The sequence below is a fragment of the Anguilla rostrata genome, chromosome 2 (genome assembly GCF_018555375.3).
Source record: "Anguilla rostrata isolate EN2019 chromosome 2, ASM1855537v3, whole genome shotgun sequence".
Lineage (NCBI taxonomy): Eukaryota > Metazoa > Chordata > Actinopteri > Anguilliformes > Anguillidae > Anguilla > Anguilla rostrata.
The window spans coordinates 30,376,802-30,404,790 of NC_057934.1; the positions used below are offsets into that span (position 1 = coordinate 30,376,802).

At 40.9% G+C, this 27,989-nt stretch overlaps 1 protein-coding gene across 1 annotated transcript; it reads right to left on the bottom strand.

Annotated features, from left to right (window-relative positions):
- Positions 1 to 41: 41 nt before the first annotated feature.
- Positions 42 to 27,968, bottom strand: nup133 (nucleoporin 133). The gene is made up of 26 exons (XM_064321516.1): positions 27,698 to 27,968; positions 26,987 to 27,102; positions 26,333 to 26,436; positions 25,862 to 25,966; positions 25,338 to 25,469; positions 24,142 to 24,312; positions 23,821 to 23,976; positions 22,021 to 22,091; positions 20,396 to 20,543; positions 19,632 to 19,782; positions 18,708 to 18,865; positions 16,869 to 16,963; positions 13,205 to 13,368; positions 11,152 to 11,246; positions 9,601 to 9,825; positions 9,223 to 9,345; positions 8,755 to 8,854; positions 7,283 to 7,534; positions 6,605 to 6,738; positions 3,957 to 4,115; positions 2,912 to 3,047; positions 2,211 to 2,329; positions 1,708 to 1,788; positions 1,254 to 1,318; positions 837 to 925; positions 42 to 500 (listed from the first exon to the last, which is right to left on the bottom strand). The coding sequence occupies exons 1-26, from the start codon at positions 27,826 to 27,828 to the stop codon at positions 370 to 372; spliced, it is 3,411 nt and encodes a 1,136-aa protein (XP_064177586.1). The 5' UTR covers positions 27,829 to 27,968; the 3' UTR covers positions 42 to 369.
- Positions 27,969 to 27,989: the final 21 nt, after the last annotated feature.

Below are 27,989 nucleotides of genomic sequence, written 5' to 3' on the forward strand. Positions count from 1 at the left end.
ATATTTGTGCATCTGACAAATATTTGAATCTCTCTCAGGCACACACAGAACAATACATTTATTATGTGCATCTGACAAATACAATTCAAATCCCCCCCCCATACACCCTCTTACATTTATTATATTTGTGCATCTGAAAAAAAAACTTAGCAGACACTCTTTTATAGAGCAACATATGAGAACAGACATACATTTAAGCTTCAAGAATGTAACATGTCCTTATCAATTAAAAAAACCCAGCATTCAATGTGCATATGAAACAGAAGCAGATAAAAAAATTGAAAGTTTATTAGAAAATGCAACCCCCCCTCAAAAAAAACCCGAAGTGCAAACATAATGAAGAGGGAGAATGACTCAACATGTTCATATCTATGGTTGCAGGTAATGTTCATAGTTGGCCCTTAGAAGAAACTCAAAGGAAGATTTTGATTTCAGCCTTTCCAACTCCTCACTCTGAAGAATGTCTTTGACATCTGGTAAATAAGTCTGAAGATGAACACCTGAAATTAAATGGACGGGAAAACATTCATTGGTCAATACCAAAACTTATGAATAAATACAAGATACGCAGTGCAGGATAGGTACTAGGTACAGAGGGAAATTACAACACACAGCTACTGCAAACAGAGCTTCAAGTCTCCACATCATATTCAGTTCAACTGAACACTGATATCACTAAGTCTGACAGTAGTTGCAATAGTACTTGTGGAAATGCAGATTCTTATTTTTTATGTAATATTACAAGAACCTTTATGTTTTGAGAGAAATAATGAGCCATTTATGCAACATGAAATATGCAACTTCCTTCTATTCTGAATGAATGTGTCTGTTATTACCTTCTTGAATAAGCTTCTGCAAGATCTTCACAAATATGCTGTCCTTTGCCGCTTCCAAAGGGTCATCACTTCCATCAGCAGAAGACCAGCTGCAGACAACATTCAAAGAACCAAAAATGTGTTAAGAGTTCTGGCATTATTTGAGCATACTGTATGTGCACAATAAAACGTCATTGTTGTAGAATACCTGTCTTACGTGTTCTGGTTATTAATTTATGATGACTGGATTAAATTTATGCGTACTACAGGTCTTGTTTTGTAATTCTATCTCACTTTGAAATGTGCCAGGTCATGCTTTGTCATTATTACATTTCACAAGTAATGAGCAATACATGGCTTGCAGATCAGTTCAAATGCTCAGTGCCTGAGACCATCCAATTTAACTGTATTCCTTGTTACCAAAAAAAATGTTCATACTCGTCTTTTTTGAGGGCCTTGCAGAATATTTCACACTTCAGCCCTTCAATGTCCACTTCATCCTCCTAAAACAGATGCATATCATTACCAGACAGTAGCAAAATTTAATACAATCAACCCACCGCATGTTTTAACATTTAAAAACCCACTTATGGCCTTTTGTAAGAATTACCTGTCATAAATAAACCCCATTATGTTCAAAACATACAGTACAGACATGATTCAAAGCTTGAAATAAAGAGCATTTTTTCCAAAATGACCAAATCCCCTGATCAAATGGGATTCTCACTCAGTGAACATACAGGACACATTTACTCTGAAAGACATGCCTATAGCTTGCTGTAGGCAATAGCCATAGCTTGAATACTTCTGGGCTGTTTCTTGCAAGCATTTATGTTCTCTGTGTGACAGAGCCATTATTTAATAAAAGGCCGGTAGAATTTCACAGGAATACCTGGTTGATGTACTCCAGCAGATCTAGGGCTTTCTTGAAATCATATTCATTTGCCCTTCTGTTGTCATCAGAGATGTACAGCTGTGGAAAAAAAAAACATTTTCAGAATTGGATTCCCCTTATTTTCCACAGTCCTGTGAAAAATATGCGACAAATGTTTGGCATATAATATTTGGCGATCAAAGCACCCTGAGGAGCAACTTAAGCGTATCCCTACATGTAATTCAGAAACAAAGCTCAGGCTGCTAAATGTAAAACTGGTTAAAACATTGAATAATTCAGACCTTCACCCTCATCTCAGATGGACTTTCTACCGTTTTCCATTGTGAAACTGCTAGTTACCAAAGTGAGTCACACATGCTACAGGGAATCAGTGAGGGAAATCTGTTAGATGTCAATAAAGTTCCTCTTCACTTCATCATGAAAAGAACTCTTTATCAAGGCATGTTTATGTGTGCGTGCATGAGTGTGCGTATGTGATGGGTGGAGGAGACAACACTAACGTTAATGAGGTGATGGGCACTGAGCAGTGGCATGGTGTCAGGGTTCAGCTGTTTCTCATCCAGCAACTGCTTGGGTAAGGTCTCCTGGTGTAGGAGGAAACGCTCCTGTTCCAAAATGTCTGCAGCAAGGAAACAGCAAGTATTAGTTGGGAGCGCTAAATATATCTGCCCCTAATTTCACTGTGGACTGAACCACTCTGGAGAAGTCCTTCCCGAGAAACAGTTTTATGCTAAATTACCACAAACAAATTATTAATTTCCTCAACCTCCCTACAGCAGTTAGGTATCCATACCAGATTGGTACGTTTGCACTGATAAGAAAAATGCTCTGATGTTTTTGTTGTCATCCTCCTACAAATTCAGGGTGTTGCCCAGGTAAAGGTAACCAAAATCGTTCATCAGTGTGAAAATCACAAAAATCTGAAGACAGAATGGCCTGGGTAGGGGATTTACTAAGACTGTCCCAAATGACAATGAATGCAAAGGAAATTAATATGACAGTGTAAATTGTTTTTTCAGAGCAATATGTACCCAATTATCAAGTCAATCTGTAAAGAAGTACCGTGAGACAACGAGCCAGATTCACAGACACAGATTAAGCCTAGTCCTAGACTAAATTCAATTTTTTAGTCCAGGACTAAGATATGTGAAACAGGCTCTATGAGTGTGATTACCGATGGTAAAACTCGCAACAAACTTACCATCCAGCTTCCTCTGCATAACCACCTCTGGGAAGTCAGATGTCAGAGCAGTCAGCTTGCTGAGTGCCAGCAAGGTCTTTTTTTTGGCAAAGTAGCGCGTCTCCATGTTAGCCAGCCCATACAAGGTCCGGTGGGCCTGCAAAACAAAATGGGTGGCACCAGTAATATATGCAGGCTGTCTCTGGCACTCAGGGTTCCTCAATATATAAATCTAGACTAAAAACGTACCTTTATGCTCAGGTTTATAATCAGTTATAGTCTGGAGACCGGGTGGGAGAAACCTGCAGCCATAAAGTATTGTGGGGTGGCATCCTTTCCTTACTGTCACCTGTCAGCTTTGACCCCACTTTACATGGGCTGGCTCTTGATAGGCGGGTATGGCTGTCTCCCCCTCATGACTGCATGAGTTCTCAATCCTTGTTTTAGTAGCTATGCAGCTATAGATTACTCCTGGTGGGGGATTACTCCTGGTGGGGCCACTTTGTAATCCCCAATTCACACCCCTGTTACTTTGCTCCCTGTTGTTCTACTGCACATTCCCTAATGGCCTTTTCAATTTTCTTCCCCATGCTGCCAGTGGGGCTTTTGCCCCAAATTCCAAGAATGTTATCATCTGGACACCCCCAGATTTTATTTTTTATAAAAACTGAGCACAGTCAAAGATTTAAAACAAGTGTTTTAAGTCTGAGAACCATACTGCAAGCCTGCTGATATCACAATCTCAGCATATTACTTCTTGAAGGTGACTGATGCCCACACAAGCATGTGGCCCAGTGCAATACGCAACCTGTACAGGCTTCAAAATTTATGGCTCCTCTTGGTCAAATAGAACTCAACTCCTAAAAATATTGGGCACTTCAAAACAGTTTAGTAGTTTTTCTATCAGCAGGCACAATTATCAACTGTTTGGCACCAAAGCATCTATCCTGCAGTTTCCTACAAAGAAGCATTTCCACATGAGCTCCATTTAACTGGCTTTGCTCCCACAGAAAAACCTGAATCTGGGAGCTATGGCTCGCAGGGCTGTGCAAGTATTGGGGCCTACCTTCTGATAGTCCTGGACATTGATTTCATGCAGCCAGCTTAGATGCTCGTGGGCCTGCAGAAAGCTGGCCAGCTGTTGGTGTTGGGCAATGGGTTGGGACAACAGCTTCCCCCTCTTGCCCTTCTCCATGTACCAGCGGAACAGGAAGTCTGCAAAGTTCTACAGGAGGAAAATTCTCAATGAGCAAGTTACACTTCCTAAAATGGGTTTTATTATACGACATACAGTTCAGGCCAAACATTTATATACACCTAAGCTAAAGACATTCAAACTCAATTTTTCACAACTTCACACATTTCATGTTACCATACATTTCTAGTGTTAAGTCAATTAGGGTATCTACTTTATTTCCATAAGAGGTCATTTCAAAATAATAGCAATAAAGACAGATTTGTCAGCTTTTATGTATTATATCAGATTTTCAGTGGGTCAAAGGTTTACATACACTTTGATAGAATTTGGTGGAATTGCCTTTTAATTGCTTAACTTGAATCAAATGCTTGGGGTATCCTTCCACAAGCATTTCACAATACTTTTATGGATTTTTTTCTCGTTCCTCCTGACACAACTGGTGTAACTAAGTCAGGTTTGTGTGCCTCCTTGCTTGCTTTTTCAGTTCAGTCCACAAATTTTCTATGGGATTCATTCATCAAAAACATACAATTACAGAACATTATTTAAAGAAGAAAAAAAAGTAAGTAATGTGATGTGATGGCCACTCCAATACTTTCACTTTGTTGTCTTTAAGCTACTTTGTTACAACTTTGGAGGTATGCTTAGGATCATTGTCCTGCTGGAAGACCCAGTTGCGACCAAGTTTAAACTTTCTAGCTGATGTCTTCAGGTGTTGCGTCAGTATTTCTAGATATATGTTCTGAAGTACACCAGTCCTTTTTCCAACAAAACACCCCCACAACATGATGCTGCCGCCTCCATATATCACAGTTGGGATTGTGTTCTTCGGACTAAAAGCCTCACCCTTTTTCCTCCATACATAGCGCTGATCATTATGGCCAAACAATTCAATTTTTGTTTCATCTGAAGAACACTCCTCCAAAAGGATAGGTCTTCATCCTGGTGATCACCTCCAAACTTCATTCTGAATTTTTTATGCCGGTCTTGGAGTAGGGGCTTCTTCCTTCCACAACAACTTTTCAGACCGTGGTGATGTAGGAATCTCTTAATGGGGGATGTAGATATTTTGGTACCCGATGCCTCCAACTCCTTCAACAGTACCTTTTGTTGTTGTCTTGGGCTTAAATTAAACCTTTCGGACCAAAGGTTGTTCAGCCCTGGGAGTTAATTTGTGCCTCCTTCCTGAACGATTCAGTGTCCGTGTGGTCCCAAGATTTTTATATTTGCATACAATTGTTAGTACAGATGCTCTTGTTACCTTCAGTTGTTTGGAAATTGCTCATAAGGAGGAACCGGACTTATGGAGGTCCACAATTGTTTTTCTGAGTTGTTTGGATTTTCCCATGGTATCAAGGGCAAAAAGGCAGTGGCTGTAAAGGTAGGCCCTTAGGTGCCAATTAACTCCCAATTAACTCCTAGTTATGCCAATCAGAAGCTTCTAAAAAGTCATTACATCAATTTCTGGAATCTTCCAGACTGTTTAAAGAGACAGCCAACCTGGTGCATGTAAACTTTTGACCGACTGGAATTCAGATATAGTGAATTAAAGCTGAAATAAATCTGTCCCTAACAATTGTTTTAAAATTACCTCTGATGTGAAGTACATGCCCTAATTGACTTGCCAAAAGAAATGTATGGTAACATAAAATGTGCAGAGTTGTGAAAAACTGAGTTTGAATATCTTTAGCATATACTCCTGGGCAAAAAAAATGGGCCAAGCCCAAAATGGCAAAATATTAAGCTTTTAATGGTCTTAACAACAAATCATTGGTCAGAAAATTAGCCAGAATTAAACAAATGCACTCCTGAGACCTCCAGTGCCACCATTTGCTCGTTTACTTTTGCTGCAGTGAACTGTTTGGGGAAAAACTAGAAACAGGGAAATTCACTTATACAGTAGACAAATTAACATAATGTCAAATAAAAGAGTCATGTTTTGTATTTGGTTGCATATCATTTGCATTCCATGACTTCCTGATGTCTGTGACCTATCAACACCATCAGAGCCTGGATATCTTATTTTCAGGTTGTCCTACAAGCGATACAAAAACTCTTTGCATTTGAATGGATCTCTATGGGAATTGGGGGGTGGGACTAGATTCAGCTGTAAATTATGCTGATACAGTATGGAACACATTTGTTGGCTGAATGGCTTTAAGTCATCAAGGGTCCTACATATCAAATGAGCCTCAAACCACTGTGCTGCTGCCAGATATGCAGTAGATACTACAAGCATTGTTTCTCCTGAATATTTTTTCCATTGAGTTCAACAAGAAAATTAATCAGGAGAAACAATGCTTGTAGTTTGTCAATTCCATCCGCACATTAATTAAATGGCTAAATGGCCCACATGCCCATTTTCACCAAAGGTTCTGTTTTTTTGCACTGCATGTCTGAAGATTGTACTGTAATCCTTTTCTTTCAGTTCCCCTGGGGGCAGGCAAAGGGGCTGGAGAGGGAAGGCTGTGCGAGCCTTAAGCTGACATTGGGGTGTCTGCTGAAAATGTAGTTACCTGGTGTGCAAACTTGGTCATGTAGCGCTGCAGTCGGCTCTGGTTGTCCGTTTGCTCGCACATCTGCACCAGGATGTCGAAGTCGCAGTACTTCTCAGCCAGAGGGGCAACCCACTGATACAGGCCCAGCTCCACTGAGAGGCAGACATCACAGCATTTAATAACAGTCTGGTGGACTGCAGCCAGAAGCATCTGCTATGCTGCCCTGATAAATGACCAGCATACATTCGTCATCAATATCAATGAAGTTCAAGACAAGCTTTCAGTCTACCCTGCATTGTTCCCCAACCCAAGATCCACATAAATAACTTTACACCATTAACGGATGCCCTCATAAAACCAAGTTTTTTTAAAAACATCATACACTATCACATAGCATCATATACTATGAATCAAAACATGCATTTTGCACAAAATAAATGATAAACAATTATGATGATATAAATGTGACCAAAGACTTGTCATGAATCAGACCTGATTTGTAAACCAGGATTATTTAATACATATTTTAAGTCTAAATATATCATTTCTGAGATATGGCACTATAAGCTAAATATTCTTTAAAGGATTGGTGTTCTTGTATTCGCTTGCCCCTTTGACCTCCTGGGCCACAGTTTTGGGAATAATGGGCACTGGGTGCACGCTGTTGAGAGAAAGGCCGTCACACATCTGACTCACAGAAAGGGGCGAGCAGCTCGGAGCGTTTCTGCGTGTACTCCATCTCCAGGGCATTGTAGTGCTCCTGCTGGCCGGGCTGGTTGAGCGAGGTGAGCTGCGCCACATAGCCGCCGAGGTAGGCATCCAGCAGCGCCACCAGCTGCTCACACAGGGAGGCGCGCAGCTCGGTGTCCGCGTGCGGGTGCACCGTCTTCAGAACGATCTCGTGCTGACGAATGATGACCGTCCGAACGCCCCCAGGGCCGCTGGAGGCTGGGGGGGGGAGTCGCACATTTTTGCAGGTTGAGAGCAGGCAGTATGAGTCAATTCCATTACCAATGTGGGAGTTGCTGTTTGGAATGGGGTTAGCAACAGAAGGTGCTGGAGTAGAACTTTACAAAACAGGGATAGACACACAATTCAGGCTGAATTATACTTCGTAGCATGACTCTTTCGACAAGAGTCATGCAACAAAAATGACGCATTTTCAATTTTTAAAAAGTGAGCACATTATAGTTTCTCTGTCACCTCTAGAATTTTATGATGTCCAAGACAAAGTCATAATTTGTTGCACAGTGTAATTGGTTAGTCTGATGGAACACCAAAATGAATAGTCAAGGACGCCTTTGCTCCACTTCATTATTTTGGTTTTGACCGGTGCTGATAAACATGCAGGGGACAGAGGAAACACTGCCAGAATAAATAATGATGTAGGCTATTGTATGCCGCTGTGGGGACGGGTGCGGCTAAGTCATTGAACCGGTCAGCTGACATCCTAAAATCGTTGAAATGCCTGTCTACATCCAACACGTAACATCTGCTTAACTAGAACATATTCACCTTGTCACCTTGACAGACCATCATCTTTTTTCTGTTAACGTCGTTTTAAAATTATATTATTGTTATTATATTATAGTATATTTTCTTCCTCCTCCATTTCTCAATAATTTCACTTTCACAAATGGAAACATCAGTAGCTTGGCGTCTTGTTACCATAGAGACAACAGAACACTACCAGCATGCTTTCGCCAAAGTGTAAATTAAAAATGTTGAGCGACACTCGAAAGGGTTGTCATGAAACGGTTGTGCGACGAAGCAAAAATCAGGCGTTAGAGCAGAGCTTTATATTCCAGGGATGGAAAAAGCATTCTAAATGCACAGGAGTCATTCCAGGTATTACCAGAAGCAAGCTAGGATAGCTGGCTGCCTGGTTGCTCCTTCCACACAAACCAGCTTCAAGTGACACATAGAACAGCTTAAACTCTTATACACTGGAAGTGCAATTTCAATGCCTGACTTGGATTAATGAAATGTATCTTATTCTTTATTCCCATCTGAATTCCATACCTGGAATTAAACTGAATCGGATTTTGCAATAAGTTGAGCACAGCACAGGAATTTGGGCTGACAGCACAAACAGAACGGACTGGCTGCGGTTGTGGGGGCGTCTGAGAAACAGACTGTGTGCTGTTGTTGTACGTAAAGTGACGTACCTGTCCAGGGAATGAATTCTGGCTCAGCTCTGCCGTCTTCTGGCGCTCTGTACAGACAGGCTTTAGTCTCCCTGTAATGGCAGGCCACCTGTAGCATGTCCTGAGGGGGAAACGGGTGCTCTCACTATCACAAAACCGGTAAAGGCACAGTTTCCCTGCATCCTTCTTACCTATGACATCTCTCTAATCACACAAGCTCACAGCACTACAGTCTAGGATCATACAATGCACAGCAAAGCCGGGGAAGTAACTTGAAATGGTACTGCTACTGGTGTCCTCAGACTTGGTAGTTTTAATGCTTCAACGTTTCTGCCCAGGTCAACACTAACACCTCCAACATCGAGACTGCCCTTGAGAGAATCTGTAACCAAGACTGGGAAATCCCAGACTGATCACCTGAAATTGCACGTTCATAACCGTAACTGGCTAATGCTAGGCTGGGGTTCTATGGCATTCTGCCTCGCATACCTTGATAATGTTGTTGATGTTGACTACCACCTCCCCCCACTCCACGGAATCCACCGGGTGGTCCTTCAGGGTCCGCTCCTCCTCTTCAAGCAAGCACTCAAAGATGGTGGAAATCTGGGACACCTGGGAAACCAGCCCCATCAAGTTCAGGCAACAGTAAGACACCTTAACGGCCGCATCATGAAATTAAGACAAGAGGGCACTGTGTTTCCTTAGTGTTACATTAGAACAATGCACCCACATGCTTGTAATTTGGTTTTAAGCAGACAGTGGCAAAAGCATTACAGTACATATGTAACATTCAGAAGAAAAAGTTGACTAAAGATATTCAAGCATTTTGTAAAACTCTAAGGGGAGAAAATGACTGCATCTGGCAACCTCTCTGAAGAAAACGTCGGCAGGCGTGAGGCTGGTGGGTATATCGGTGCCACTCTTCCTCAAGGCGCCAAGGATGGCGCTGTTGACCAGCTCGGGCAGTTTGGTGTGGTGGTTCTTCAGCACAATAGCAGCGGAGAGCTTCTCGGCATGCTCGCAAAGCAGCAGCCGTGTCGCCATGGGAACCGAGCGCACCGTTACTACACGCAAGCGCTCCAGGAGGCCGACCTGGAGGGCGGAGGAGCGTTGTCAGTGCAGAGATACAATGCAATTTTGTCCCGAACGATATTGCATTAAAAGCTGTTTGAAAGTTTGATTCCTTTTAGGTTTACATGCAATCTTAGACACACTAAATCAGCTACAGTAGAATCCTTTTTATTACTCTCTTTTATCAATGTATTACCCTCCGTGGTCAGTTTATGCTTTTAAAACTATTAATTTTGGCGAGGTCCCGAAAATGAATGGGAGTGAATTTGGAGCTGGTCAACCAGGAGGAACAGTGATGCCATTTAAGGTCAGCAGGGACAGCTGATTTTGCTAGTATTCACACTATGCAAATACAATGGGGTAAGCTCCAAAAAATGACTCTTTATACCACAGTGAAATATCCCTTTAATTGCATAAAAGAATGAAACAGAGTGGTGACGATTGTGCCTGCCACTCAGGTGTCGGCTATTGGTGTGATTTTTAAACAAAACTGCCTACCTTCCTAAATTTTTGCAGTTTTGTGTCTTTATAGATCATTATGCAATGTAATTGGACACAATTCCATGAATATATCTGAAATATGTGCTAATGGATTATGAAAATATGAATATGAATATCTCTTTATAATAGAATAAATGGAAAATGGTTTGAGATATGGTAATTCCATGCAAATACCCGAATTATGCAATAATCCTTTAAGCATTTAAATTGATTCTACTGCATTATCATACACTGTTTCTGTCTTTCTGTGCAAACTGAGAAATAAAATCCTGAAAAGCCTTTAATGTTGTGGTAGGGTACAAGTAACACCCGTGAAAAAGTGGATGGTGCGGTAGGCTAGCATTTGTGTGGATTAAGTTAAAAGGTTAATTAATATTGTACCCTATGTTTTGAGAAACAAAAATGACACTAATTTCAAGGCATATTACAATTCCAAATACCACTATTCCTGTAGAATGACCCCCTTACAATGAGCAAATCCGTCGGTAAAGGCTATATCGCCCCAATTACGGCACTTACAATTTGTAACTTTTCAAAAAATATTTAAAATGTTCCAATTTTATTTATTTTTGTCACGCGTTTCATTTTTTATAGCCTACATCTTAATGCAGTGTGGTGTTCTCTTGAAGACCACAACTTTACATTCTAAACATAGCTAAATATAGGGAGACGATGCATCAAGTAAAGCCAGATTGACCGCAGTCACGGTCACACAATGTCACCACCTAAACCCAATTTGAGCCAGAAAAACCCTGTGTAGGTGCCACTTGGCTGAACACAAACCTCAAGAAAAGGCATCTGGTATATTAACCACAAGTGCTCGCACCCAAAAAGCATTCTCCTTACCTGCTGCAGGAAGTCCATGAAAAAGCAGTGGGCTTTCATCTTGTCCTCCAGCTGGTGTAGGAGAATCAGGGATGTGAGGGAGAACCCACCACTCTCTACAACAAAATGATAAAAAAACAAATCAAAAGCCTGCAAACATCTGAACTTGGATTTCCTTGGTTTCTTCCTGAATATCTGCCCTCTGCACTTTATCGTGTTATCCCTTTGCTGCGAGTGCCCTTAGCGTGATGAAATCAACAGCAACACCCTGTTACAACAGGGTTTTTCCTGCACTGAAATATCTTAGGCAGGCCGCCTGTGTTTTTTCCAGCCACCTATAGGATAAATCGCGCAAGAGAAAAAAAACCCATAAAACAATTTGAAATGGTCCATGAATTTATTGGCACAATTTTCTTGTGAATGATACTGCATTTCAGGTTTTTTAAGTTATGACTGCTTTCAAATTCAAATGCAACCATAGACAAGCTAAATTAACCACAGTACAATAAAGAAAGAAACAATTTCACATCCGCAGGGTACCCTGTACCACTGTGGCAAGTTTCATAGGTCTCACCCATGTGGACAGGCCAAAACTAGGAACAGAGGAAAATCGCAAATGGAATTTCTAAAATGGAGGCAATCCAAGATGGCGGCAACAATAAGGTACAGATATATGTCCCAGATGAGGAAGTTGATCACTACAGCAAGTTTTAAATGTCTACAAGACAAGTTATTAGGGTGCACCACAGGTCCTAGAACCCTAACAAGATGGTTAGAGTTTCTTTAATTATTATTTTTATGTTTGTGTGTTTATACAGCAATAGTACAGCAATGAAATTTGGTAAGCCTACGTGTTATTAAGGTAAGGAAATTTACCAAGATTGATTCGTATATAGTTTAAAAGTTGACCACCACATTTGACCGTATTAACTTTTTTTGGGTGAACTTGCCCTGTAAGTCAAGCCCTTTTCTCTATGCAACATATAAAAGGGATATATAATTTTTATATAAAATAAACAAACACATATGATGGTTTGATTGACAGGAAGAAGCCAGTTTCACACTCAATTGTAGGAAGATGAGCCACTAATTCCACTTGGTATACTTTTACATTCTTGGCCACATGTGTCAGATCTAGGTCCAGCTTACATAACTATTCTATGAACTCAATTACCTTATGCATTTCAAAGGGCAATCTCCAAATTTCTGGAAGGCCTATTGCCCAGAGGTGGAGAGGGGGTCTAGTGTCAATAAGTGGAACTTGTTTTCAAAGAAATTTGGAGAGAGGACATTGGCCAAGTATTAATAGCTAGACTCTTTGAGTTAGACACCAAATACTTGAAATGATCTCCATTTTTCTATCTTCCCTTAGTTGTAATACAGAACCATAATTGTAGGCCCATTTCACTTCTGCAATGTGCTCTATCAGTTTTTAGAGGGTCGAGACTGTGTGCTCTAAGGTTACAGAAATAATGCTCTAAGATGTGTGATCTGAGCCAAATGCCACTTGTCTTCACTCTGCACAACTTGCAGTGCAGGCACGAACGTAGCCTGAACAACCAGGATTTGCGATCTAACATCTTGCCGACGGAAGCACTCCTTACCTGGGAAAGACAAATGTGCCTGCACTGGTGAAGTCAATCAACACTTCACTCAATGGTGCTATAAACCTATAACACTGTACATGTTGTAATTTTAGTAGGTAGTGTATTCATTTGGGATCATTATAAAAACCAAAATTTATACCGTATAAATGCATACACAGTACTATCTGATATTGATCATTCAACCTTCCCCAAAACTAATCAGGAAACAAGCTTGTAAAAAGGGTGGAGTCAGTGACGACTCCACTGGAGTGGAGGGCAGCCAGTCTAAAATGACATCAGCCAAACCCTGGTTTTCATTTCATAATGCCTGCTGCAATTGCTTTCTTGCAATTCAGAGTTCAACAAACACAAGAAACAGGTTGTTACCGTGTGGTGCCAAACAAAAACGCACAAATGGAAACCTTGTATATGACAATAAATTAAATTGTGAGATTGTACTTTAGATTTGGTGGAGTGGTCTCTCTCACCGTCCGGCACGGACTCAGCCCACCGCGGGTCAGAGGCGGGGTAGTCATCCACCAGGTCCAGGTCGATCTGCGTCACAGCCCTGTCCAGCTCAGTGTCCTTCTCTCCTTCAACATCAGGTGGAAAGAGCTCATCGGTCATGGCCTGGGCCCCCAAAAGATCTTTCCTAGGGGAAAGAGCAGGGAGTTCCAGTCAGGACCCTTTAACAGTCACAAAGAACAGCAGAGCAGAGTAGCTACTTGGACCATGAAATGCTAGCTCATAGAATGCTGCATTTTTAGAGCTCAGGACATTGAAATATCTGTGTTTTACACTAATTCACTTGCATAGTGATAAAAATAACAATTTTTGCCGCAATATGCCAACTCAAAATAATAACACAATGAATGTATGTCATTCATTATTTTATAGTGACGCAATGAAGCACTGGGATGAAACAAGCTACAAATAATGTTTTGGCTTTCTGATTAAAAAAAATCTTTGCCAGAGGCTAATAATATTAAACTCCAGGAGCAATTTCATTTTTAATTTACTCATGCTGAGAAAGCTGGCTAGAGCGTAACCTCGTTTTACGCTTTTCATTCAAATTAAGCACTTTCTCTTTTAATCACGCAATGCTCATATACTCTGGACAAAAGTGTCTGCTATGAAGTAAATATATACATATATACAGTCAGCCACATGTAACTGACCAATTAAACATGGCTAACTACTGTGCATACAGTCACTCAATGATAAGAGTTACCCACAAATCACTTTTTTGGGGAAAAGAATGTCATTATGTAATCTATATATGTATATTGCACTGGTCCAGTTCATCTGTCATGTGCTGAATTTATTAACGTAATAATATGCTGCTATCTTAATACCATCCAAACAATTTGGTATAGAAAATTAAGTCTTGTTCTGCACAAACTAAATAAAAACTATTGACATTTATTGATTCCCTGTACAGTTAGGCCATTTCAAATGCAATCATCACCATCTTGGGAATATTATCTTTAACAACATTAACATCAGTCTTAATTCTTCACAGTGCAAACATTTATATGGTTGTCACTACTCTGAAGAGAATGAATTTGGCTCATGGAGAGAAGGTCTGAATCTTAAGCAATTGGCCCAGTGGTAAGTACATGTTGCTTGAAGTACAGTAGACATATACAGGGCTGTAGCAGTTGTCCAAGATCTGTGCCGATACACCTTACTGGAGATCAGGCGAACGTTAGAATTTGGGCTGATCAATTAATTTCCTGTCTTTTGAGGCTTTCAGCAAAAGCAAACATTTCACTTAAAATATAATACTTGGTATTATTATGCATGTAACCTTTAAAAAAATCATCTTAAATCTAATAAAATCCTCCTTAAAAAAGTATTAGATTGTATGGTAGTGTATCAAATATAGATTATATGGCAGTTATCGTTGCACATACCTAAGCACATTGCGTATTTGAACCTGTTTTGCAGTTGTCCATGAAGATGAAATGCACTTTTGTATGTCGCTTTGGCGTCTGCCAAATAAATGTAATGTAATGTATAGCACCGTAAGTGTGAGAAATATCCCTCCCAAACATACTGTGCCTATGAGCCGACATTCAATACCATGTGGCACAAAGTAACCATTTAACACCCACCACGTTACTTTCCACAACCAATCAATCACATGTACGATACTTTGAATTTCTCATTTAGGAAAGCATTTTACTTTCTTTGATGGAATGTAATGGAATTTCCCATTACTAAGAAAAACTGAATTCACATTTGTTAATTTTCTTCTTCACAAAGACATGTTTCTACAGTATGTTACACAAAACAATGTTAAACTCACAGTAACTTAAACCTATACATTCTAGAGACAAATACTTGAAGATGTCCAGATGTCCAACTTGGTAAAAACAGGGATACAGGGTAGCAATACGGTGGCAACAGTAGCAGTTTTATTCCTGGACAGAACTTAGCTCTTCTCATGATAACCATACAATTAGCTAAATGCATTAAGTAACCTAGGCGAAGACATCAAAAATATGAATTTACACCATATATGTTACATTATTTACATCTAACTAACTAGCTAGCAAAACAATCTGAAACCATAACATGTTAGCGAGTATGTAAATCCCATGCCTTTAGTTAGCTAAAATTGTAAAGTGAGACTCAAAGCTAACTATACCATTTATAGTGTTTACAGTGCTTAATTGATTTATAGCATAAAATCAATGAAACACATTTGGTAACACAATTTAAATACACAAAACTAATTGTGAAGGGGAATTTATTAGGTAGCTCTGACATTCATCATTAGTGTTAGCTGGCTACATCAAATTAGTTAAACAGTTAGCTAGCTAGCTAGACATAAACGTTGCCAGGAAGATCTTGCAAAAAAGGTAACGTTAGTCACTCCAGCTGTTCCTAGCTAACAGATAGCAAAGACAATACCATACCTAACGTTAGACTAACAGAACTGGCTAGCTACATGACTGACTGGGCTGGCTACTACTGTTGGTGTGCTTATCTGCTGCCTGTGACCTAGACATAATGATTTCCTGTAATGTTTGTTTAGAATTTTAGGATGGAATTGTTCAAACTTGGAGATTTTGTAAGTTTGCATTATGTCTCTCTATGTTAAGTCTACAGACAATTAAGCGTCCAAATTTCTAATTTTGAAGTCTCATTCAAATTTTATGAAGTCTACAGCCATGAAAAAATAAAAACCATGTATGTCTCAAAATGACCAATAGAATGCATGGTCTTGTGTCAGGATCCATTGCATTTAAACGGAGTTATGTTTGCACAAAAAAGTCACAATTTTTACGCTAATGTTTTAGCAGGCATACACAACACAGTAACGGTGTTGCGTAACTATACCAAAATCAGTATTCGGTGAGCCCATGGCGATTGTAGTCCTCCTGTGAGATGGCATTGAGATTGGTTTTGAAACGGCAGATGGGTCACCGCCCATTGTAATCTTAAAACCTTGGACTATCTGCGTTTATAGAACGCAGTATATTTTTCCCCCCTTTTTATTCCGCATAAAAAAAGCAGAATCCTGCATTAATGTGACCACTGTGAACATGACAGCAAGGAAGATCATGGGCCTATTCTTGGCAAGGTTTAGTCTGTTCCTTTAAACCGAGCTGAATTGCCAGCTATACGGCAGACGAAAGACAACATGTCCATCGTTCAGGAAAAGGGCATCTTGCCAATCAGACAGACAGACAATGAGGATGAATGACAGAAAGCTTCAAAAAAAAGGAAATGAAAATAATGGGGTGGGGTCCAATTCCCTGCAGTACTTTCCCGTTCACTTATTGCGGGAACATGAAAGACCAGAGTCTTTCGAATTCCAGAGTGGACACTTAAACCATTTTTAAATGACAGGGAACTGATTGGAGTCAGATGCCGACACCCTGGTGCTGAAAGTTTGCAGATGATTCACATGACACAAGCCTATGGCTATATATAGCTGGCATTCCATGTAGTGAGGAACGTGAGGGCAGCCGATGCAGAAGGCAGTGCAGACCCTTCACCAATCACACAAAATTGTTCATTCCGTCTTGACGATTAAACCTGCCGGCATTCGTAGGTTAGGGGCGGGTGAGTGCGATGCAAACAGCTCCTGACTCAAACCCAAGACACGAATGTTCGAGGGATATGTTGCCCCAGACTTACCTGCAAAACTGCAAAAAAGCTGCTTTCAAAAGTTTGGTTTTGTCGTCCTGAGCCACGGTATCCAGCCGTAACGAACTTTCCATAGCAGACGACCCCTTAAAATGACATAACACAGAAACGATATACCAATTAAACTGGGAACATGTTATACCGTATCCTCCCTTGCAGGTGTCCCCCAAGTTTTTTAGGAGACCTGCAAAACAGATGAATGTCTACAAACAGGGAGAGATCCAGATGAACTTGGACAGCAAGGGAGTGGTTTGGTCCCCAAAAAAGGCATTAGCACCCTCATATGCAAGACAAGCTGGAACATGTACCAGTTGGACAATGTTCCAAGTGCAGTTCAGTTGTTGCAGGACTGAGATGAACTGTGCTCGCAGAACAAACACAGATTCCAGGAATGCTATTCAATGTTTTAACAGGGCTCAGTTCAGGGGGGGGGGGGGGTTTGAGGAGGTAGGACATCATCCCTAAATCTACTACTGTCAATCTCCGGTCACCCAGCGATTCTTCACATCCCTGATAAGACTCAGATTGTCAGGATACCTCTTCCCTCTCCAGCTCACTTGTACAAGGGGGTGTTCGATGCATGGATTTCTAAACAACTCGCAAGACATGCAGTGCAGTCAATGTATGTGTCAAATAAGGGCATCAGAACTAATCTCAGACCTGGGTCAAATACGTATTTGTTGTGGATTCAAATAATTTTCTATGCTTTACTGATCTTGACCGGTGTACTGGAACCAATGAAATACTCTCAAAAAGTGCAAACCCCACCTTCTGGTCATATTAGCAGGCTCAATTACACCAGGCAAGATCAATAGAGCACAGAAAAGTATTTGAATCCAAAACAAATACGTATTTGACCCAAGTCTGGATAATCAACATTTAGAGGTCTTAAGGGTGAAATCTGAAGAAAAACAAAGAGGAAGTCTAGTGTAGTATATATAAAAAGAAAAATGTTAAACCAGCCACTTCTGCACATTTACAGGGGCTGCAGCTGTGAAGTAGATTTAGACTTTCCTAATATAGATGACTTAACTTGTGCATAGTTGCAGTATTATATTACAAGAACACTCACTGACTGCTGGAATTTCTGAGAACAAATACAAAGCCCCCTTGTGGTAGAAGCACATTTCTGCATCTAACACCAGAACCACGATGCATGGACAGGGGTTTAAAACTGATTCCCAAGGGGGCCGCAGCGCCTGCCGGTTTTTGCGTTTTCCTTTCAATCAGCTGCTAATAAGACCTTGAGAACAAGGTGTGTGGAGTCCTTAAGCAATCAATGGCTTAAATGAAACACTTGTGCCGAGAACACCCCAAAAATCAGTAGACACTATGGCCCTCCGGGACTGGAGTTTGACACCTGTGTGCAAGGAGATGGGAAAGTGAGAACAGATTTCGATTGCAAATCAGGGTACCAGTGGTTTTGGCATAAACATTAGACTAACAATATCAAGGATAACTAATTGTTTTCCAGGACATTTAGGAAATTAAAATTTTTCATGACTTTTCCTCCAGGAATCAAATTGGAATCTTTCAGCTTCAACAGGAGCAGACAGAATATTTATTGTTAAGCATATGGACCAGACCGTCTAGATCAGGGGTGTCAAACGTCCTAGAGCGCCATGGTGACTGAATGTTTCTGTGGTTTCCTGTCAATCAGCAGTCAGTTTAGGCCTTGGAAACAAAGTTTGTGGAATCTTTTGCAAGCCAGAGACTTCATTAAATTTAAGCACATAAGTACAGAAAATCTTAAAAATGCAGCAGACATTGTGGCTTTCCGGGACTGGAGCATGACACCCCTGCTCAAGAGGATCTGTAGTTGGGCCCCACCTCCGGCACAGCTCCGGCCAGGGACGAGCAGATCGAGTCCTCCATGGTCTCAGGAAGCACAGAGGCGCTCTCCCGGGCAACCACTGCCACCAGGCCACTGCTCTTCAAAAAGAAAACTGGCAGGTCCGCATAGCAGCCGGCACCAAGGAGATGATCCCCTGCACGAAGATACAACATACAGTTAACTGCCACAATGAAGGAAACACCACAGATAATATCCCATTGTAAAGTTTTCAAGGGACCATTCTTGATAAAAACGGTGTGTTGATGGCTCAACATCGATTAAATGTTTGTCATCAATTCAGAGTTGCCTTAAATCTTGAACGAGCGGACATCGTAAGATATAAGATAAGACAGATATACTTTTATTGAACCCCGTGGGGTAATTTGTCCTCTGCATTTTGACCCATCCTAGTTACTTAGGAGCAGTGGGCAGCCACAGTGCAGCACCCAGGGACCAACTCCAGTTCTGAGGCCAGTGCCTTGGTCAAGGGCAACTGCAGGAGCACACCTAACATGCATGTCTTTGAGTGTGAGAGGAAACCGGAGTACCTGGAGTAAACCCACGCGAACACGGGGAGAACATGCAAACTCCGCACAGAAAGGCCCCAAGCCGAGATTCGAACCCACGACCTTCTTGCTGTGAAGCGACACTGCTAACCAACTGTGCCACCGTGAATATGGGATCGAGCACAACAAAAAGAGCATGTGCACACCCTACTAAACATATACAGCAAAATAATCGACTATAACATCAAATAAAATGTTAAACCTCACATTAAATCAAAAGCCATGGACATGACACTTACGCTCACATACTGAATGCCCGATAGTTCTGGGAAAGCATGAAACATGCCAGAACAAGTAAAAGGGGATCTCTCAACATCTGAAGGGCTGGAAACCAAACGGGGCTGTGGCACTGACCGTGGGAGCTGAGAGGGATCTTCTCCTCGGGCAGGCTGCTCCTGCCGGTGCCTGTGGAGCAGGCATACAGCAGGTCCTCGCTGTGCAGGTACGCCGCTGAGCCAGGGGAGGGAGGCAGCACCAGCCGCACGGTTTGCAGGTCGTCCTCCGTCTACGCCGAGAAGGCACAGGGTGAGCATGATGGCCGTACCAAGCAGCTCCTCAGAACGTCATCAAACCGCATGCCATTTGCACCCCATTCAATTACACTACTCAGAGGGTGCTTTTTCCCCTCTTCGTCTGCTTCTCAATTGCTGGTGGACAGCAGCATCAGCCATTCAAGTTGAATGACAACCGTTCGGTTTCAAATAGCAAAGTTATCATTTCAGCTTTCACTGGCATTGTGGACCACATCTTTACAAGACTCGAAAAGCAATGATCAGAAACATTTGAAGATTAACAACTTGGCAAATGTTTAGAGGGAGAGTCATTACAGCTCCTCTCCTTCCTTTTCTGTTGAGTAAATGAAAAGCACCCTTCCAATGAGCATTCTCTCAATTCATTTTACACTTTTTCCCCTCATGCAAATTGTGCTCCATGCTTGCTCAGAAGAGCCCCAAAGAAACCAAATCATGGTTAGTTATTAACATTAGTGTGAGTGTCAAAATAAGGTAAACCAGGATAGAGAGAAAACAAATGTCACAAAAACAAAAAAACGCAGAAACCTGTAAAGAGGTTGGTATAAAGAGGCCTTATAATCTACTGGTTGCCTGGTTTACGGTTACCTGAAATGGTGGCTTGTGATTTGTGACCTCCACAGAGACCTCGTCTGAGATGTTGGGGCCATTATCCAGCAGGGTGACCAGGCAGAAGTAGGCCAGGCAGGGGGTGTCAGATGGGTGCCAGGCTGCTGCCAGGACCACCAGCCCATCCCTTCAATGACACACACAGTACAGTATAGTCCCTGCATATTACATCCAGGCTAGGGTTTCATTTAGCAGGAGGAAGTGCATCCCCTGGCAGACATAGTTGTTTAAAGTTAGTTATTTGTTAAAAGCTCATGTATCATCTTATCACATATTTTATAGCCTACATATAAATGCACTGTGGTAGTCTCTTGAGGACCAGAACTTTACATTCAAAATGTAGCTAAATATAGGGAGACAGCGCGTCAAATGGATGGTGGCAGCAAAACTGGGCTGACCTCAGTCACCACTTCAGCCCTATTTTGAGTCTGATTTTTGAAGCTAGTATGCATCACTCCTTTCTACATATACTGTAGTAATAGCAGAGGTTGAATAACTGCACAGTTTGTCTATAAGTGGAAACATGAATTTTACATCACAAAACTCAAAGACAATCTAGCCCCTTCATCTTTATTTACCACAGAGAAAATATAAAATGATAGCCCCGTGAACAACAACAAACTCTTAGCGATTACATTAAGTCTACATCGGTAAGAACTATTTGACTCACTATAATGATGTCAGTTAACGGTATGCTACAAACAAATCATCAAGCCACGAAAATAGTCAAGTGCCCAGGTCCTTGAGAGGCAGCTGTCTGCACAGGAGACGAGGCATGCATTATAGAATATTTTGCAGGACATCTGGCACAAAAATGAGAAATAGTGCCAGACCTGGCTAACAACATCCCAAGACCAGCAAGTAGAACCAGCAGCAGGCATAAACACTCAATGCAGTTGTTTAGGGGATACAACCATCCTCGGGCAGCACAATTCCAAGTGTAAGAAAATTATTTGAAATACGTTTTAAATGTACGGTACTCTTATTTATGTGTCTGGGGCAATCGGTTCCCTTGTTTGCGAGCCCCCTATAACCCCCCCATCAGCGATTGCTACCAACACCACCCCCTTCACTGGTTTGTGATCGGTTTCGACAACATTCTTGTTTAGGGCCACCAAAATCTGCACAGACCAAGAACTAAGAAGCAAATTCTGAACAGATGCAGATCGCATCCCTATAAGTCCAAAGGCAAGAAACAGAAAATCATAAAAAACAATCTAACACCATAAAAATTCCTAATCGGGATTAATGCAAAAGGTGGAATTGCTAGGTAGTGGGGAAAGGAGAGGAACCAACATGAAGTCTTCAGAGGTCTTCAGTACGCACTGAAAGACTAAAAAAGCCAATAATTCTGCTTTTCCTACCAGAGTGGGGAAGTGTGTTCCACCACTGGGGGCCAGTAGAGGCAGCCATTGTCACCGGGAGAAACAACCACAACAAAATGGGTAAAGGGGAAAACAAACTGCAGTCAATCTATACCCTTCAATCAGGACAACAAGCAAGGGGAGAACTATTTATAATACAAATATGATATTAATATAACGGCCACATCATTTTCCTTCTGGGAAGAAGACCGGTTTTATTTGAAGAAAAGAGCTACTCACTGCCCAAGCTGCATGTCCAGGTATGTGATATTCACTCCCTCCTTCATCTCTTCATAGTTGCTGTCAGAGCCCTGGATAGTAGAGATAAAGCAGAGGGCATGTCCGTCAAATTCCATTTTTTAATTACGCTGTGTGATCACAGTTAATTACGGCAGAATTCTTTTAAGCTCCACATTCAAGTTGAATATTGTCTGTTTTACTATATTAAATGTTAAGCGGCTGCATTAAGCGGCTACAGTTGCATAGAGCAATAACTTAGCACAGGCCCAACAGACTGAAGTAACCTCAGTTAAATAGAACCAACATTTTACTGCAGGATACGGGAATGAATTGCTGAGCCCATACACTGGTAGCCATGAAGGGTAACAAAAACAATTTATGTTACCCTTCATGGCTTTTTTCAAACTGCTCTTATTTCAGATGTATTCAATAATTCAATAATCACAACAAGTCCACTACATTGAACAGAGTTTTATGCTCTGAAAAACCAGCACTCTAGAAGAAACAAAAAGCATAAGCAGTGATTTAAAATTGTCAAGCATTTCATATCATACGCAGAACAAATTTGTACTATTTTGAAATTTGTAAAACAAAGCTTGGATTTTGAAATTCACTTTTGTGTTTGTCATCATTTAAATGCTGCTGCAATTTCATTGTATTTAGTTCAATATAAAGGGTGAAAACATAAATAAACCTCCTCAGGAAGGTCTGTTATTGTAACAAGTTACATTCATAATTTACTATGTGCAGTTTTCGAAGGGAAAAGTATAAGTTCTCGGCCTTGAAGAAAATCAAAAATTTTTAATTCATGGTTGAAAATGAACTATTTGTTTTAAATATACTAAAATATCAGAGCATTCCATTGCGTTGCACACCACATATTAGCAGTTTAGGTTGCTTTCGATTTTGGAGGGGTGATTGTGCTACTAATCATAAATATCAATATGCTTATCACTGTTTCCACAAAGTGCCACGATTTAGGCAGTGAGCTCCTGCAAAATGACAAAGTGGCTTATCAAGAAATATGCACCTTTTCTTAGATGTACCACAAATAGATGAGAAATGTTTTTTTTCATTTATCCTTCATTCTACCAGAACCAGTCCCACTTAACATATTAACTGCTATTGGAAGGGTGTCCTGGTCAAGAGGTAACAAAATTATAAGCATAAACACAGGAAACAGCGGGTAAAAAAATGCACTTTGTTGTTAGAAACATGGACATACCTTTTGTTTTGAAGCAAATATTTGAATTCTGTCAATGTAACAGGAATATCAATCTTTACTTGTTTTCGCAGTATGTTCCAACTTCCAAGACCAGGGTGCATTTAAAAACCATCTCTTCAAATTCATAAAAAGGGCATCTACTTCAAAAGCATAACAGAACTGGAATTTAGATTATAAGTACTTAACAGTGACTGCTGCTGGTCATGCAGACAGTACTGGTGATTGGGAGAAGTGACCACAAAAATAACTAAAGGCAGAAAAAAGAAATCAGTGAAGGGGAAAACAAATTTCCAACATTGCAATCTAAATAGTGCCCTTGAATCATTACTCAATCAAGGGGGAACATCACCGTCTTCCTTGCTGTTTCCCACAATTTGGAATGGCCAACAGACAAGCACCATTCCTCCAATTTCCACTGGAGAAGTCAGGACTTGCATCAGAAAATGTGCTAAGACTTCAAGAAACAGAGCTATAGCTGAGTACCCCACCTGAGATTTGAACCTGAAACCTCTGAGCTTCAGTCCCAGGTCATCAGACACACACTTTTCACCAGGGAGGTTAATGTCCAGCCTTACCCAGATGGCATCGGAGATACTGTCCCTAAGGCTCCTGCTTGTGTCCCAGCTGAAGACCTGGTGCTCGGAGCCCTCCTCCACATCCCACTTGTTCAGGCTGCAGCTGGTTAGGGTGTAGAGGCAACCCGCCTGCCTCACCCACAGCATGCTGTGCAGCTGAGGATGGCAAAATACTTCAGGCGGCAGGTTCATTGGGGGAGGGAACACAGAATACCATAATCCTGATAGAAAGGCCTGACAAGCATAAGGAAGGAGAACGTATGCACAATACACACCCAGGAGCCCCCCTTCCCATCACAGAGTGACTTGACGGACACTTACAGTGACGTCGGTGGGCGGGGCCAGAATGCCAAAGAGGCTGGAGACACGGCGGCCAATCCCAGACAGCATGCCCTGTCCCAGCTGCAGTGGCCTCTGCTGGAGCCTTCCGGAAATGTCCATTCCCAGACGAAGCAGCTGGTTCTTGTAGGAGGAGAGGACAAAGCTGTTCCCCTATTTAAAAAAAACAAAACAAAAAAAACACAGCATCATCAAAAGGCAAATACAGTATGTGCTGAACACTGCAAACTCCTCTTTGCAAGTCTGTCATTCATGAAAAAGCTTTACGGAAACAGGTAATGAATAACAGCTAGGGAACTAAACCGGAACAATGCAGATTAAAATTCAACACAGGGCACAGCTATTGTCCCAGTTTACCTGCTGTGGACGGTAGAAAATGGCAAGCAGGAAAAATCACCCAAACATCATGTCTGCACAATGCATAATGCTCCCAAAAATATTTATTACAGAAACTTGAAAACAGAGACAACATTTTGATCCCACAGGGATCTTAGTAAGGTAAAATAAATACTGGCATCTCACCTGTAAACGTTAACTTATCAGAATATATATTAATCTATTTGTGTATCGACTGCATGGTATGCACTTGTACACGCACAGTCGCAAAACCTTGCGTTTATATTTGTTGTCATGTGTTGTCGCACCGATACATACAGGTGAAACACAAGTATTTGTTTTACCTGACAAAGATCCTTACGGGACCAAAACGACCTACTCATGTTTCAGCATTTTATATTTTTGGTTTGTTTTAACTGACTTGATCCATCAGCTGAACAAAGATTTTTGAATAAAAAATAATGCAATATTTAATACTGAAAAAATAAAAAACTCCTGCTATGTGCCAAGATATGTGCCTTCATGCTATGTGAAAGTTGTGTAAGTCGCTCTGGATAAGAGCGTCTGCTAAATGCCTTTAATGTAATGTAATGTAATGTAATGTAAGATCTTCTGTAAGACAGAGAGGTGGGGGGGCCTTGAGATTCACCCTCACTGGGTGAATTTGCAGGGCCTTGAAAGTGCCGTCAGTGCTGTAAGTAATGCTCAGGATGACAGGACATGCTTTCCCTGGTGGTGGTTAGACAGTGCCCCAAAGGTGATGCCTTAGAACTTGTTAAGAGATAACAAAGTAAAGGCTCCCCAAACTTTATAATTCCAGAGTGGTCCTCCAGCTAGGTTACCTTCACAGCAGTGAGGAAGTTGCACAGGTTCTCTCCCAGGTCTGCCACAGTCTCCGTGAAGGTGCCTTCATGGGCCAGACTTGGCCAGTACCGAACTGTTCCCTCAGGAGACACCGCCATTACTGAGATAGACTGTGGAGGAATAAAACCCTAGATCTCAGCCATGCATGGATCCCCAGCTTGGTACAAAGTACAAAGGAAATCCAGTTTTGAAATGTCAAGTATGGCACTGATGGATCCTCTGGTTAAAAGAAGCATTCCGTGGCAATACGGGTTGTGGTAGGAGTTTGGTGGGGGACATTTTCATGCCTCATGCTAGTATGAGAGAAACTGGCTGTCTTAGCAAATAAAATCATACCAATATTGTAGGCAATAATTTTGTAAAAAAATATCAGAATATAATATTTGAGTCTACGGTAGGTTTAAGTCTAAATTTTCTGTGTTAAATCAATATTTATCTGACTTACATAGCCTCATAGTTAAATGAACACTGCTAATTTTTTAGAACTGAACTCAGAACACACCTGAACGGGAGCAGTTTCCAATGGGCTCAGAGATGATAAGGCAATCAGATCTGCTGAGTAGGTAAACTCACTGGAGGGCAACTGGAGGTCTTTACAGACAGACAGCTGAAACAGAAATAAAATACTGATCAAGAATTACATTTTATTTCCAATAAACTATTCACTCTATAATTTTTAATGCATAAACACTAATTAAAGGCTGGTATTTCATTAAAAGCAAAAGGGCAAAAGATCTGGTTATTTTACTGGTTAAATAATGTTACATTGCATTTAAATACATTTGACTCATACTTATTCATTTGAATCTGAGAGTTGAGCATGCAATCTTAATTATTTTCAAAGTGTATGAGAAAAACATAAGTGCTAACATTCTATTAGGGAACTACACCCCTCAGTCTTATCATTTCTCTTCCAACTAAATTGATATCATTGAAAAGCAAAAACAGCATATGCTAGCATAAGATACTATACCTTGGCCACAGCAGTCTGGCCAATCTTCCATACAATCAAACTCTCACCACACACCATCCATGCCCATCCAGTCTCTTCTACCTTCACTGATATCTGATCATCAGCTTGAGAGAAAATGAAAAAAGACATCTCAGTGAGAGTTACGGAAAGCATCCATTATCCGATCCAGAGTTATTTACGACACTACAGTACTTAACATGTTACAAACTATTGAAGGACATAATGAAATGATTTGTCAAAAAAAAAATCTGTTTAGAATTCATCCTTTCCACGATCAATTTAGTACAAGAAGAATACATATGTATACATACAGATATAGTAGAGTGCTAATAGCAACATACTGTTCATGCACTGTATCATACATCACCTCAAACAGAACAAAAATATATCATTCACTTTAGTATGTTCTCATAAAATGTGCTGTTTATCTTTGTGTTGTGCTGAGTATTACTCCCTTTTCAAGTATGATGTGAGTAACTTCATCAGGGTGGCAACAGAACACAGAAGCTTGAAGATGACACCAAAAGTATCATATCACATTACATTGAGTAAATAAGGTCTAGATCGCCAGGTACATTTTTCTAGCATTGCCATTTAACCAAAACTTTTCCTATTTAAGGGAGATATGCCCATTGATATAAAATAATTGCCTACCGTCTGCCATTGTCAAAGCTTCCATAACTTTGACGGGCAGCGAGGACCCAAAGGTTTGTACATCATAGTTAACAGCCTCTGTTGCAGTCTGGCTCTGCACTCTCGTGGGAGTCGCCCTGACAAGTAGGAAAAACATGAGTAAATTAAACACCCAAACTATCTCAACAGTGAATAGACTGATATTAACTGAAATGTTGCCTTCAATACATATTAGCCTATTTACTACCATAGCTGCCATAATCTATATTACTGCAATGGCTGAAACAGTTTTGGCATGGGATTAATCCAAAATGCTGAAATTTCATATCCTAAATAATTTTACATGGGTACAGTTACACCAAAGTGTCAGATTTTTGAGACGGTTTTGAGTGTCCACACGGAAAAGGCAATCATGAAAATCATTTCAGAGGTATACGGAGACTTGGTCTGTCATACAAAAGTGTCCATTTTGAGGCAGTCTGATTTTTAGGAGAAAGACAACTAAAATAGGCTTAGTGTACAGGACAGGATATACAGGATGTGGAGGCACTTCTTAAAACAGATAGTATTCCTCGTTGTGAAATGTTTTTACTGTATTATGTCCTTTTACTAAAGTAGGCCATGTCACATCAAGTTTAATTTAAAGGTGGGCCGGCAAAAGAGCACGGAACTGCGAATCGTCCGACAGCAGTGCAGTAGATTAGTGTACACACATTTCAGCAGTTTACTCACCGCGCTGCCAAAGAAGTCCTACGAACTGGAGAAAACAGAAGTCCCGTTGGTGTGGAGACAAGACTCTTTCTACCAGCTGTCCTTGTGGCTTGTCTACGGGCCGAGCCAGCGGTGGCACGAGGGGAGAACATTATTACTGGAAAAAGGTTAAATTAATTTAGTACAGTTCATTTAGGGTTCTCGATACTTAAGAAGGCAGTACGCTCCAAGTTTAGAGGTTCCGAGGCGCGCACATTGATAGGTAGGGCGCATAGTATAAACGTCACCACGCATAAACCAATTAACTTCATTG